At 47.5% G+C, this 14,010-nt stretch overlaps 1 protein-coding gene across 24 annotated transcripts in view; it reads left to right on the plus strand.

The window, feature by feature from the left end:
- Positions 1-14,010, plus strand: part of LRRFIP1 (LRR binding FLII interacting protein 1) — a 134,670-nt gene that overhangs the window by 53,230 nt on the left and 67,430 nt on the right. For 2 of the 24 annotated variants that reach the window (XM_044302750.1, XM_044302757.1), the window contains exon 1: positions 3,630-4,117. The exons of 21 other annotated variants lie outside the window; for them this stretch is intronic. In XM_044302750.1, the coding sequence (XP_044158685.1) occupies positions 4,067-4,117 (51 nt within the window). In that variant the 5' untranslated portion in view covers positions 3,630-4,066. Of the gene's footprint in view, positions 1-3,629; positions 4,118-14,010 lie in introns of those variants that run through there. One more of the 24 variants, XM_044302768.1, reaches the window with a different exon arrangement.

Below are 14,010 nucleotides of genomic sequence, written 5' to 3' on the forward strand. Positions count from 1 at the left end.
GCGCATCTTAGTCGATTATGTCCGAAAAAAATTTAAGGACCCTAGATGTGTCAAATTGTGCGTGGTTGCCCCACAGACTTTTGGTGCAGACACATTAGTAAATCTGGGACACTAATGGTGACATTTATCAAAACTGCTTCTATGGAAAACTGTCTTTGTTGCCCATAACAACCAATCAGATTGATCCTAACGGGACGGATGCATCCTGATGTGCAAAATCAAAACTGATCCCTTTAATTCCGGCTTTAAGATCCTCGGCCGAATCTCAAAACCAGAATTAACAATGCAAGTGTGAAACAGGCCTCACTGTATGGACAAACTCTTAGGAAGCTCCAAATACATCCATAGGGATCTATGCGTTCATACTGCAGAGTTATTTCAACCAATCGCCACTTATAGACCCCATACTCTATTACCTCACCGCTCTGGACTTCTGCTGGACCCAGCACACCATACGAGGTGGAAATCAAACTCGGCCTCCGGTGACAACGATTGAAGAAGTGCAACATGAAGGCCGCAAGTGTCTGCAAAACGGCTCGTTCACACGACCGTATGTATGGCTTTTTCAGTGTTTTGCGGGCCGTTTTTAACGGATCAGTTTTTTTGTTTCAGTAGTGTTTCCGGTTCCGTTTTTCCGTATGGCATATACAGTAATTACATAGAAAAAATTGGGCTGGGCATAACATTTTCAATAGATGGTTCCGCAATAAACGGAACGGATACGGAAGACATACGGAGTACATTCCGTATGTGTTCCGTATTTTTTGCCGACCCATCGACTTGAATAGAGCCACGGAACCTGATTTGCGGGCAATAATAGGACATGTTCTATCAACAGAACGGAAAAACGGAAATACAGAAACGGAAGAGTACAACTACATTGCGACGTGTTGCTCGACATTTTTTTTGCAATGATAGTCAATGGTGTCACACTGCGACATGGGACGTGCTGGGACAGTCACTTAAAAATCTAACCTGGATGGATTTTTTGTGACTGTTGTGTCGCAGTGCGAGACCACTGACTATCATTACAAAAATTGTGCTCGGCTTTTGTACAGCAACTGTCGCCGTGTAGCCCTAGCCTAATACTTCATGTTGTGTCACAAGGCCATGTCCGAATTTCCGTCTGCAAAAAAGCTGATTGCTTCGGTATCCATTTAGTTTTTTCTCACTTCACTTGCGCCAATTTTCTACTGCACAGCTAACAACTTGTGATGGTTGTCGTAAATCGATTATTATCGGTGATATATTATATGTATGATGTACTATGCCATTATTTCTACAGCTGAGTTAAAATCACGTGGATGTCGCCTCACGCACACAACCACATTTTTCATCTGTGTGCTATCCGCATTTTTTTTTTTGCAAACCGCACACTGAGCCATTCCTTTCTATGGGGCCATGCGCACACCTCATATGCTTTGCCGATCCGTGTGGCAGTTCCTCATATTATACAACATGGATCCACAAAACACGGATACCGGCCGAGAGCCTGCAGCCATTTTTTTTACTCCTTTTCCGAAAGGACAAGAATAGGACACGTTCTATTTTTTTGCTCGCTCGCGGAACAGACTTAGGGATGCAGACAGCACATGGGAGTGTTGGCCGCATCTTATGCGGACACATTGAGATGAATAGGTCCGCATCTGATCCAAAAAAAAAAAAGTGGAACAGATGCAGACCAAAAATGTGGCCGTGTGCATGAGCCCTTAGTGAGGCCTCAATCACACGTCCGTGATGACATCTGTGACAAGATGGTCAGTGGTTCATCCGTAAAGATGTCCGTCAAGGATCCGTAGGTCTGTTTTTGCGTCTCTGTTTGTCATCTGTATTTCGCGGACGGCACTAGGCTGAAAATACGTTTCAGAGCATCTGCTACCAATCCGTGTTGTGTCTGAGGTTTTCACTGACCCGTAATCACAGACACAATAGGGCGTGCCCCCGTGGTGTCACCACTGATGTGCAAATTCACCCATAAAAGTCAATGGGTGCCTGAGCAGAACGTGATTCACTATGTGAATGAGGCCTAAGGCTGGCTTCTAGCGTGGTTTTTAGTGGCATTTTTCTATACTTTTGTGTTTTTAGTTATTTTCTGTGCAGTTAAAGCTCCAGATGTTAGCTGAAGGTCTATGGGAAGTACGATGCACAGGAGTTTAGGAGTTTTTGCTCGTTAGGTGGTGTTTTTGCCTTTCTGCCTTCTTTTCAGAAACACAGCGGCTGAAGCTTTAGGCTAGGTCTACACGACATTTGTCGCGCAACATTTTGTTGCACCAATGTCGCGCGACAATTTTTATAATGGCAGTCTATGGTGTCGCACTGCAACATACAACATGTTGCGACCGCGAAGCAACAGTCGCAGAAAATCTATTCGAGATGGATTTTTCAGCGACTGTTGTATCGCAGACTTATTGTCGTCGTGTAGACCCAGCCTTAGTGTTTTTCAGGCATTTTTAGGCTACTTTCACTGTAACTGTCTGCCGGATCCGGCAATCTGCATGCAAACGGAAAGCATTTGTAGACGTAACGGGATCAGTCTTACAAATGCATTGCAAGAACGGGTCCGTCTCTCCGTGCGTCATCCGGAGAAACGGATCAGTTATATATTTTTTTCACATTTTTTTGGGGAAGGACGGATCCAATCTAAATTTATGCCCGATCCGGCATCTGATCCGGAATTTTGGACAGACATAATACCGCAGGTACGCTACGGTATTTTGTCCGTCCAAAACGCCGTTCAGTGACTGAACTGAAGATATCCTGATGTATCCTGAACTGATTGCTCTCCATTCAGAATGCATGGGAATAAAACTGATCAGTTATTTTCCGGTATTGAACCCCTGTGACGGAACTCAGTGCCGGAAAAGAAAAACGCTAGTGTGAAAGTACCTTTACATCTATGCCACTATAGGGGAAAAAACTAAAAAAACAACTGCCATTTAGGAAAAACAAGCTGCAAAAAATAAATAAATCACAAAAAATGCAGCCCCCCCCCCCCTCAAAAAAAACAATAACCCACAAACATATTCTGGCTTCTTTTTTAGTGGTAAAAAAAACAAAAACAAAAAAACGCTAGCGCAAAATTCATATGTGTAAGGACCCTAAGGCTAAGTTCACAGAGTGGATTTGGACATTTTCTGTGTATTCTGCCACAGAACCCGCCACGGTTTCTGCCTCGCCACAGACCTGCTGGCGGTTCTAGAACAATGTCCATTCTTGGTGCCGGTCCAGAGAACCTCACATAAATAATCCATGGCCGCACGGAAAGGTGAGCTCCCACTGACAGGTACGGAGCCGCCCTGTGAACATAGCTGCATCTCCAACTTTGTTTTTCAAAAACACCAGAAACCCCAAAAACCTACACAAATGAGCAAAAAACAAAACAAAAAAAAAACACAGGCAAAAAACGCTTGTGTGTCCCGTGTTTTGTATTCCCCATAGACTTTCAGCTAACAACGGGAAAAAAAAGTGCACTAAAAACCGCAGGTGCAAAAAGACAGCAACAAACGCCATTAAAAAGCTATGTGTAAACCCAGCCCTAATCATGCCCCTTTTAATGTGTAACTTTGAAGCAAGATGTTCCGGAAATGCCGCACGTGCTCCGTACTGGTGCGCAGGACACGCCAGCCTCACCGGCACGGGTTTCTGTGGCGTGTACACGGAAGCCTAAAAACAACGCCGCTTTTTATCCACTTTCTTTTGTCAAAATGGTGCGAACATTCTGCTGACGCGCTGCAGGACCCCGTGTACAGGCCGCCGTGTGGCTGCGGCTTCTCCCCGCTGCAGGTTGTCAGGGGCAGCGCGTCCGCCCCGGGAGGTGTGCTGTAAAGTCTCCAGGGGCGGGCGCTGAGTCACACGGAGGAAACTGCCGCCCGGGCTCAGTTCCTGCACCACCCTGCACCGTCCCAGCGCCCGGGGGCCACTCGTTACCTGCGCAGCACCCAGGGGGAGGAGGAGGAGAGGCACCGGAGGGGCCCCCATGACCAGTCGTGCCCTCCGCACACCTGCCCGGGACTAACAGCTGGTCGCCGGGAGGCTTCTTCTAAGAAAAGGCTGTGAGCAGGAAGCCATGGACGGGCAGGGGATCTCCGACTGCCTCAGCCCCGAGGCTCAGCATGTGGTAAGCGACAGTCCCCGGCGGTGACTCCAAGACACCCAGCTTTCCCAGTGCCAGATAGATCCAGACACAACCCCATATTAATGGGTCTGTAGGAACCACCAACCCCAATAGGAAAGCTGAGTGATGGCTCCTGTGGCGTCCTTGTGGTTGTCACCCCGCTTCCCGAAAGAGGATCGGGCTACTTTCACACTTGCGGCAGAGTGATCCGGCAATCCGCATGCAAACGGACAGCATTTCTAGACGGATCCGGATCACAAATGCATTGCAAGCACAGATCCGTCTCTCCGTTTGTTCATACGGACAAACGGGTCAGTTTCTATTTTGCGCAGACTGGAATGATGGATCCGGCATTGCGGTATTTTTAATGCCAGATCCAGCACTAATACATTTCAATGTAAATTAATGTCGGATCCGGCAACTGATCCGGAGTTTTGGACGGAGATATTACCGCAGCATGCTACGGTATTTCCTCCGTCCAAACCGCCGTTCAGTGACTGAACTGAAGACATCCTGATGCAATCTGAACGGATTTCTCTCCATTCAGAATGCATGGGGATATACCTGATCAGTATTGAGCCCCTATGACGGAAAAGAATAACGCTAGTGTGAAAGTCCCCTTAGAGAACCATGGCTGCTTTATGACAAAAATAGCGCCACCGCTATTCATTGGTTGTGCCGGGTATTACAGCTCAGCCAACCTGTGGACAATGGCAGGTGCTGTTTTTGAAAGAAAGCAGCCATCATTCTCTGCACCTGGACAACGCCTTTAAGTGCGAGGACCTGTATCATGTCAGCCTCTCCATATTCACGTTTCTTCCCCTTTATTTCTCGTTTATGGGAGCCCGCTCCAGTGTCTGACAGCCCCCTCCTCATTTCCTTGGAGTGTTGCCCTGATCCACCTGGGCATCTGTGTGAATAATCACTGTGATATTACTTCATACAGGTGACAGGGTGGATCGTGGCGGCACTGCCTGGGTCCTGTACTGCTCACAGGAGGGGTATGTCCTGGTCTGTAAGGTGGGACGCACTGGCGGAAGCAGAAGTTTTGTGACACTCTAACTTCACGTTCCTATACTTTTACACTTTTTGTGGTTTCTGATACATGAGCAGAAGCTCTTGCTCCACTGCAGCGCTCACAGTTTGAGTAACAGGAAGCGGTGACTGCAGCAGTGCGCTTGCACAGGATAAGCAGGCGACGGTTTCTTAATATGTCGTCTTCTATAAGAATTTCCAATAATTATCCAGGTCTGTGGGACTCGCCCGACGCTCCTGGATTTCTACATCTCCGATAGACTCTGCCTCCTTGGGGTCCACATAGTGTAAGATAACATCAATAAAGAATTGGCTATGTATCATTGTGTCAACCTCCTGGCAGTGCCCACGACAAGTGCCGCAGCTTTATCAGATGGGTCAGCCCACAGAGCCCCGGTAACACAGCTCGCCCGCCTCCTCCATGGCCCTGTACTGCCCAGGAGTCTGAGGGCAAGAACTGCGGAGGTGGGCACACAGAGGGCAGTGCCAGTCATTCCAGGACTTTCACAGAATCCCAAGCACTTGTTTGGAATGGGGGTGGGTATACAAAAGTCACACGCTGGTTGTATAGTACTTGTAGATACAAGGAGCGCAGGCCGGCAGTTACAGACAGGTTTAGGGCTCATGCACACGACCGTATGTGTTTTGCAAAAAATGTGGCTCCATTGTAACAATGCCTGTCCTTGTCCGTATCAGATGTTCTATTTCTTTGCGGAATAGACTTGCGGACATACGGATATGGAATGCACACAGTCTTTTCCGTTTTTTTTTTTTTTCATTTTTTTGCAGCCCCATAGAAATTAATGGTTCCGCATATGGGCCACAAAAAAACGGAACGGCCACGGACAAAAACTACGTTCGTGTGCATGAGCCCTTAATGTTATTTAATGTAAAAAAAATAAAGTAAAAAAATAATAATTCTAAATAAAAAGTTGTTGAAAATATAGAAAAAAAAAAAAAAGGCTGAAAATATGTCCCACAGTCGGGGGTCTCTCCCACGTGTGTGGATTACAGACGTGCTGATTGTGGTCTCCACTGACTGCACACATACCTGTGGACTGTAAGGCCTTATTCACACATCTGTGATGAGACGTCCGTGATTCATCCTTGAAGACTTCCGTGTTTGGTCCGTGTGTCATCCTTGTTCAACAGACACTGTACAGATGAAAATTAATTGTCCATGAAACACGGATGGCGTCCTTGTTTTTCACGGACCTATAGACTATATTGGGCGTGATGGATCCGTAAACACTGACAAAATAGGGCATGCATCCGTGCTAAATCACTGATGTGTATTTGAGGTCTAAGGCTACTTTTACGCTGGCGATTGGTGCGGATCCATCTTGTATCTGCACAGACGAATCCGCACCGATTATTGCAAACGCTTGTATTTGTTCAGAACGAATCCGTTTGCATTATTCATTAAAAAAAATGATCCGTCCTGACTTACATGGAAAGTCAATGGGGGACAGATCCTATTTCAATTGTACCATATTGTGTAAGGTAAAAAACGGATCCGTCCCCAAGACGGATCCGTTTGGCTCCTGCATCGTCATGCGGATACCAAAACTCTGCAAGCTGCGTTTTAGTGACCGCCTAAAAATGCAATGGAGAGCAAACGCAGACAAATTGATGCATTCTGAACGGATCCTTATCCATTCAGAATGCATTTGGGGGTTAACTGATCCGTTTGGGGCCGCTTGTGAGAGCCCTTAAACGGATCTCACAAGCGGACCCAGAAACGCCAGTGTGAAAGTAACCGAATACGTATTCACACATCAGTGGTTTTCCACAGACTTGGGGCTATGGTGACGTCATGGAAGCACACCCTGTTTTGTCTGTGATTACCGATTCCTCACGCACATTATTGTCTATAGGTCCGTGAAATCCATAGACGCAACATAGATGCCATCCGTGTTTGGTCCTTGGTCTTCACGGATCGTTGAGAACAAAGAGGCTTTGGAAATTAATTTTCAGTCTAGCAGTGTCTATGAAATATGGAGGACACTCCGGCCAAACACGGATCCTTCAGACATCTTCACGGATGAACCCTGCTGGAACACTGAACACTGCTGGAAAAAAAAATAACTGTCTTAGGCGTCACCCACCTGACCGTGTTTGTATTTCAGTCCGCAAACTGTGGATCTGCAAAATACGGACACCTTGCGTGTGCCATCCGCATTTTTCTAACTCCCATCACTAGCACTGACTAATCTCATCTGCAATATGGACAAGAATAGGACATGTTCTATAACCTGTGGAACGGACATACGGACCGAAGTGGACAGCACGCGGACGCCATCTTTTTGCTTTCTATATTTTTTTTCTGACCTATAAAAAGGAATAGGTCCATGTGCTATACGCAAAACTGCAGATCAGACACAGATGGGAAAATAGTTGTGTGTATGAGGCCTTAGTACAGGACCTGAAGAGTTGGTGCTTGTTTTCTCCCTTTGGTGCTCTAACCCCTCAGGCCTGGCACTAGGCATAGTGCTCTAACCCCTCAGGCCTGGCACTAGGCATAGTGCTCTAATCCCTCAGGCCTGGCACTAGGCATAGTGCTCTAATCCCTCAGGCCTGGCACTAGGCATAGTGCTCTAACCCCTCAGGCCTGGCACTAGGCATAGTGCTCTAACCCCTCAGGCCTGGCACTAGGCATAGTGCTCTAACCCCTCAGGCCTGGCACTAGGCATAGTGCTCTAACCCCTCAGGCCTGGCACTAGGCATAGTGCTCTAACCCCTCAGGCCTGGCACTAGGCATAGTGCTCTAACCCCTCAGGCCTGGCACTAGGCATAGTGCTCTAACCCCTCAGGCCTGCCACTAGGCATAGTGCTCTAACCCCTCAGGCCTGCCACTAGGCATAGTGCTCTAACCCCTCAGGCCTGCCACTAGGCATAGTGCTCTAACCCCTCAGGCCTGCCACTAGGCATAGTGCTCTAACCCCTCAGGCCTGCCACTAGGCATAGTGCTCTAACCCCTCAGGCCTGCCACTAGGCATAGTGCTCTAACCCCTCAGGCCTGCCACTAGGCATAGTGCTCTAACCCCTCAGGCCTGCCACTAGGCATAGTGCTCTAACCCCTCAGGCCTGCCACTAGGCATAGTGCTCTAACCCCTCAGGCCTGCCACTAGGCATAGTGCTCTAACCCCTCAGGCCTGCCACTAGGCATAGTGCTCTAACCCCTCAGGCCTGCCACTAGGCATAGTGCTCTAACCCCTCAGGCCTGCCACTAGGCATAGTGCTCTAACCCCTCAGGCCTGCCACTAGGCATAGTGCTCTAACCCCTCAGGCCTGCCACTAGGCATAGTGCTCTAACCCCTCAGGCCTGCCACTAGGCATAACTCAATGGCCCACATTCAGGCTACTTTCACATATGTGTTTTTGCTGTCTGCTGTTGGGATGTCGCAGTTTAGTGCAATCTGGTACATGTTTGGTGCAATGTGACTGGGTGGAGTATCGTTCTATAAAGACTGAATCATTGTAGTGTCAGGAGCAGACTATTATTACTTGGGTAACTGTAATAACTATAAGTATATGGTAATATAAAGTAACCTTTTGTATTGTTTCTTCACTTGCTACAATGTGTCCAATAAACAGAGCCGCTCGCTCAGTCATCACAGTGGTCAGGCAGGTTCCTACAGGTATTACCAGCAGTCTCTGTAACCACCAGTCGTGCAGCCTGTCTCACACACGTATGTATCTGCTAGCACCAGAACATACTAAATAAACCTATCCTATTTGGTTGCTGTTCTACGTGCGTTTTTGTTGCATTTGTCTGCAAACAAAAATGTTCTTTTTTTATTTTAAAAATGGTGGTTTTGCGGCAGTTCTGAAGATCGCAACAAAAAAGGTGACAATACTGAGAGAGAGAGAGAGAGAGAGAGAGAGAGTATTTGCAGAGGGGAGGAAAAGATCCAGAATCTGTTCACACAGGGCGTATATGCTGCAGATTTTCCACCCAGAAATTGCAGGTGGAAAATCTCTAGCATTTTAGTATGAGACCATACGGTGCGGTCATGTGACGTGGCCGAAAGCACTCTCCTGATTAGGCCTCATTCACACGTCAGTGTTTGGTCAGTGATTTCCATCAGTGATTGTGAGCCAAAACCAGGATTGGAGCCTCCACAGACATAAGCTATAAGGGAAAGATCTGCACCTGTTCTGTGTTTAGATCCGCACCTGGTTTTGGCTCACAATCACTGATGGAAATCACTGACCGAACATTGACGTGTGAATAAGGCCTCATGCACACAACCGTACGTTTTTTTTTCGGTCCGCCAACCGCGGATCCGCAAAAAACGGAAGCCGCCCGCGTTGTCTTGCGCAATTTGCAGAATGGCGCCGGCAATATAAATGCCTATTCTTGTCCGCAAAGCGTGGACAAGGATAGGACATGTTATATTTTTTTAACGGAGCCAAAGATGCGGACAGCACACGGAGTGCTCTCCGCATCTTTTGCGGCCCCATTGAAGTGAATGGGCCCGCATCCGAGCCGCCAAAATGCGGCGGCTCAGATGCGGACCAAAACAACGGCCGTGTGCATGAGGCCTTAGCCTTAGGCTGAATGCACACGGCCGTGAGCGGTCTGTGGTGACCCGGCCTGGCATCCTGCTGACAGCAGGAGCGCACTGCGTCATTGGTTGCTATGCCGCCGCTGCACTACAGTAATACACTCGTATGATCTATAGGAGTGCATTAATGCAGTGCAGCGGCGGCATGAAGTGCGTGGCGTCATAGCAATCAATGACTCCGTGCGCTCCTGCTGTCAGCAGAATGCCAGGCTGGGATACCACGGACCGCTCGCGGCCGTGTGCATTCGGCCTTTATCAGGAGACTGCTGTGGCCCTTATGGCTACACAAACTGAACATGGACTGTGTGAATAGGGCCTTGGGTTACTTTCACACTCGCGGCAGAGGATTCCGGCAGGCATTTGGACGCAAATGGATGCATTTGTGAGACGGATGCGGATCTGTCTCACAAATACATTGCAATACTGGATCCGTGTTTCAGGTTGTCATCCGGAAAAACGGATCCGGTATTTATTTTTTTCACAGATTTAATGGCCTGCGCATGGGCGGACGGAAAGAACGGATCCGTTTTGCCCGAACACTTGGGGCCGGATCTGGCATTAATGCATTTCAATGGAAATTAATGCTGGATCCGGCATTCCAGGATATTTGGCCGGAGAGAAAACTGCAGCATCCTGCGGTATTTTCTCAGGCCAAAAAACTTAAGAGTAACTGAACTGATGCATCCTGAACGGATTGCTCTCCATTCAGAATGCATTAGGATAAAACGGAAGCCTTTTTTTTTCCCGGTATTCAGCCCCTAGGACGGAACTCAATACCGGAAAACAAAAACGCTAGTGTGAAAGTAGCCTTAAACTATGAGCTTATGCACACGGACGTTGATTGGCCGTTCCATGCATTGGGGACTGCAATTTGCGGGGTGCACGAGGCAGGTGCCAGCATATGACGGACCCCCTGGTTGCGGGCCGCAATACGGGCACGGCCGGGCAGTGGCTGTGTGCATGAGGCCTCAAGATCACATTCAGATCTCCTATTGGGAGAACTAGCAGACTGTTCTGACACAGAGCAGCCTGCCGGATCCTCTTCACCACCAGATCCCCATTGACTGCAACACGGTGGTGATCCAGTCATAAATTCCGGACAAAAACCATGACACGCAACTTTTTTTTTTTATTTGCGCCAGATCGGGCAGCCTTAGGAGACCGCACTGTTTAGTCAGCCTGTGGTGTTCATGGCCACATGGCCTTTAACAATACAGACCAACTAAACAGCACGGTCTCATTAGTTCAGTTAGAGCCCGCTGAGGCCCTTGTGGCCACCCAGGGCAGTATTCAAACGCAGCACGGCCATGTCGCAAGCACCTCACCGTGTGGTCGTACCCTTACAGTAGCAGCAACGTGGATCAGATTTAGGGCACCCGCACACAGGTGCGTATTTGTTGTGTCACACAACAAAAAGGATACGGCTACACAGCAACATGTGTTGCGCAAATTTGTGTTGCATAAAAGTCATCTGAGTTAGTTTTTAATGATAGCCTTAACTAAATGTGTCACAGGGACTCTGGCTCAATGATAAGTATCACTTGTTGCTGTCAGTGAATGAGATCATTCTTGTTTACAGAAGTAACTAGTTCTTCCAGCCAATGTGAGGTAAATACTTCTGCATCCAGTCTATGCAGTGAGGGAAACACCAGCAGTAGCGCAAATCTACCGTACAGCGGTGTACGTCATTCATAGACTTCCATTGTAAACAGATCTGTATACCATATGGCGACTGGCGTATGTTTTTTTTGCGGAATGCCTCTGTATAGAAAAGTGTAGTCTACCGCTCTTTTATAACCAGTGAAAAAAAGTATCGATTTCTACCAGCCTGACCTTCATGGGGTATGAGGCCTTAGTACAGGACCTGAAGAGTTGGCCTTCATGGGGTAAAGGGAGTTTGGATACTCCTGGAAATTGTGTGGCCCTCACATGATGTGCACAGGCCCTTGCTACTGGGTATCAGTGTAGATAAAATGCATTAGGCCTCATGCACACAGCTGTGTCCTTCTCTCAGTCCGCAAACCACAGAGATCTGCTAATGATGGACGTCGTCTAGTGTGCATTACGCGTTTTTCTCACTCCCAACAGAATGGTCTGTAATTTGGGGAAGGCCACAAAATCTGGTGCATGGCCCCTTAGAAATGAATAGGTCAGTGCGCTATCTGCAAAAATAATGCAAATAGAACATGGATGGAAAATCCGACGGTGTGCATGAGGCCATAGTCAGGAGTCCAGGCTGTTCAGCTCATAGCGGATTATCATTTGCATCTGCCCCTCAGCTCTTTGCAGAACCGGATCTGCATGGGTTTAGTCACGAGCTAAGAGCAGGAAGAATTACCATAAGCTGGAGGGTGCAGTCCTGCGTGGCGTAAATCCTCAGAATTCATTGCATTGGAATTTCCACTGCATTTTGCAGTGCAAAGTGTGAAATCGGGAAGACGTGGTGCAATTCTGGCAGCAGAGCCTCCAAATCTCGGAAAACCTCAGCTTTAGGCTACATGCACACGACAGTATGTGTTTTGCGGTCCGCAAATTGCGGATCCCCTAAAAAAACGGATGATGTTACGTATGGCATGGTTTTTTTTGCGGATCCATTGTAATAATGCCTATCCTTGTCCGCAAACTAGATAAAATAGGACATGCACTATTTTTTTAGCGGAGCAACGGAACGGACCGCATCCTATCCGCAAAAAAAACTGATCAGACACAAACAAAATACGGTCGTGTGCATGTAGCCTTAACATCAGCTTCTTGGAAATGTTTTTTTTCTGTCCTGATCCTAAGCATCTTGGATTTTTAAAAGTCCTTCAGTTCATGAGAAAGGTGGTCCTGATACAGACGTGTGGTGCCAGGCCTTCCAGCTGTCTGTCCGGGTATCTGTTCACCATCAGAGCCGAGGGTACCAGCCTCCAGTGTTTGGATTATGTGTGAAAATAATCTGCAAGTCTTTTCAAACAAGACCCCGGGATGATTTAGGCCTCCTGTGTACAGGGCAGGATCTCCCCTCTGCTGCTCCACCTACATTGGAATGGTTTGTTGTTTCTGTAAATGTCTCTGCCACCGCTTGTTCCACCGTCATAGTGGAGACAACTATGCAGACTGTACAGAGCGCCTGATCTTGATGCTTATCTCACTATTGCACAGGTTTAGTTAGGAATTCGCTTACTAGGTAATGTAGATGTCAGGTTGTGTAAAAAACGCCAAAACAAATATTCAGTCATTTCTTAGTTAAAAGGGGTTGCGCCAGCTCAGTCAGGCAGCTTTGGGCACTGTGAGCAGTCAGTACCCTCGGCTGTCTGACTGCGCATGCGCAACCCATGTACATTGTGGTTTGTTACTGGGCTAGGATCCTGCGCACAGTGTACAGCATAGGAGTGTTTGCAGTGTAATTAGACGGGGGAGCGAGCGCTGGCACAATAGGCCAATTTTTATCATTACCAATGGAATAGTTGTAATTCGCATTAAAAGGGAAGAACATGTAATAAAAAAAGAAAAACTCTAACCCCTTCAATTATTTTTCTGGGGAAGCTGAATTACAACCAGCATGGCTGCCTTTACACCCCCACAGGAGTTACCACTGGGCTTTTCTAGAGTCCTCAACGGCAGAGCTACCTGGTTATGCAATTCTGCTCTCGAGGGTCTGCAGTCTTTGGCTGTGTGCGCACGGCAGGGTAGTTTATGTGGATTTTCATGCCAGTTTTATTGTGTTTTCCCACCAAATCTGCATGTAGATTTTGGTGCAAATTTGCCCGAGAGCTCACCCGTAGCACTGCCAAGGGTTAAGTCTGCACCAAAAATCCACACAAACTATTGAGATGCTGCAGATTTCAAAATCCACACTGGAGGTTAACTTCCACATTGTGTATCTTGTATCCTAAAATCCATGTGCAATACTGGGCGGGGAAGGGGAGGGGGCGGCAGACCTGTCTCATTCATCATTTTCTTCACCTGGTTTAGGGTGGGTTCACAGTCTGCGTTCTGGATTTCGTTGTGGCTTTCTGTTATAACGTGGTTATAACGGAATCCATAAGACAGAAGGACGGAGCCGTTATGCTGCCCATAGACTTGTATTATGACGGAATGCAAAACTGAAGCCTTCAAAACGCATTCCGTCTTAATAAAAGTCTGTGGGAATCATAACGGACCCGCCCCGTTATGCAGAACGGAGAAAAAAGTTTTGTCGACAGGACTTTATTTTCTGTCTTGCATAACGAAAAACCAGATGGATCAGTTATGATTCCCATAGACTTCTTTTAAGAGGCATTGCGTTTTGACTTCCGTGTTATGGAT

The sequence above is a fragment of the Bufo gargarizans genome, chromosome 8, assembly GCF_014858855.1.
Source record: "Bufo gargarizans isolate SCDJY-AF-19 chromosome 8, ASM1485885v1, whole genome shotgun sequence".
In the NCBI taxonomy this organism is placed as follows: Eukaryota; Metazoa; Chordata; class Amphibia; order Anura; family Bufonidae; genus Bufo; species Bufo gargarizans.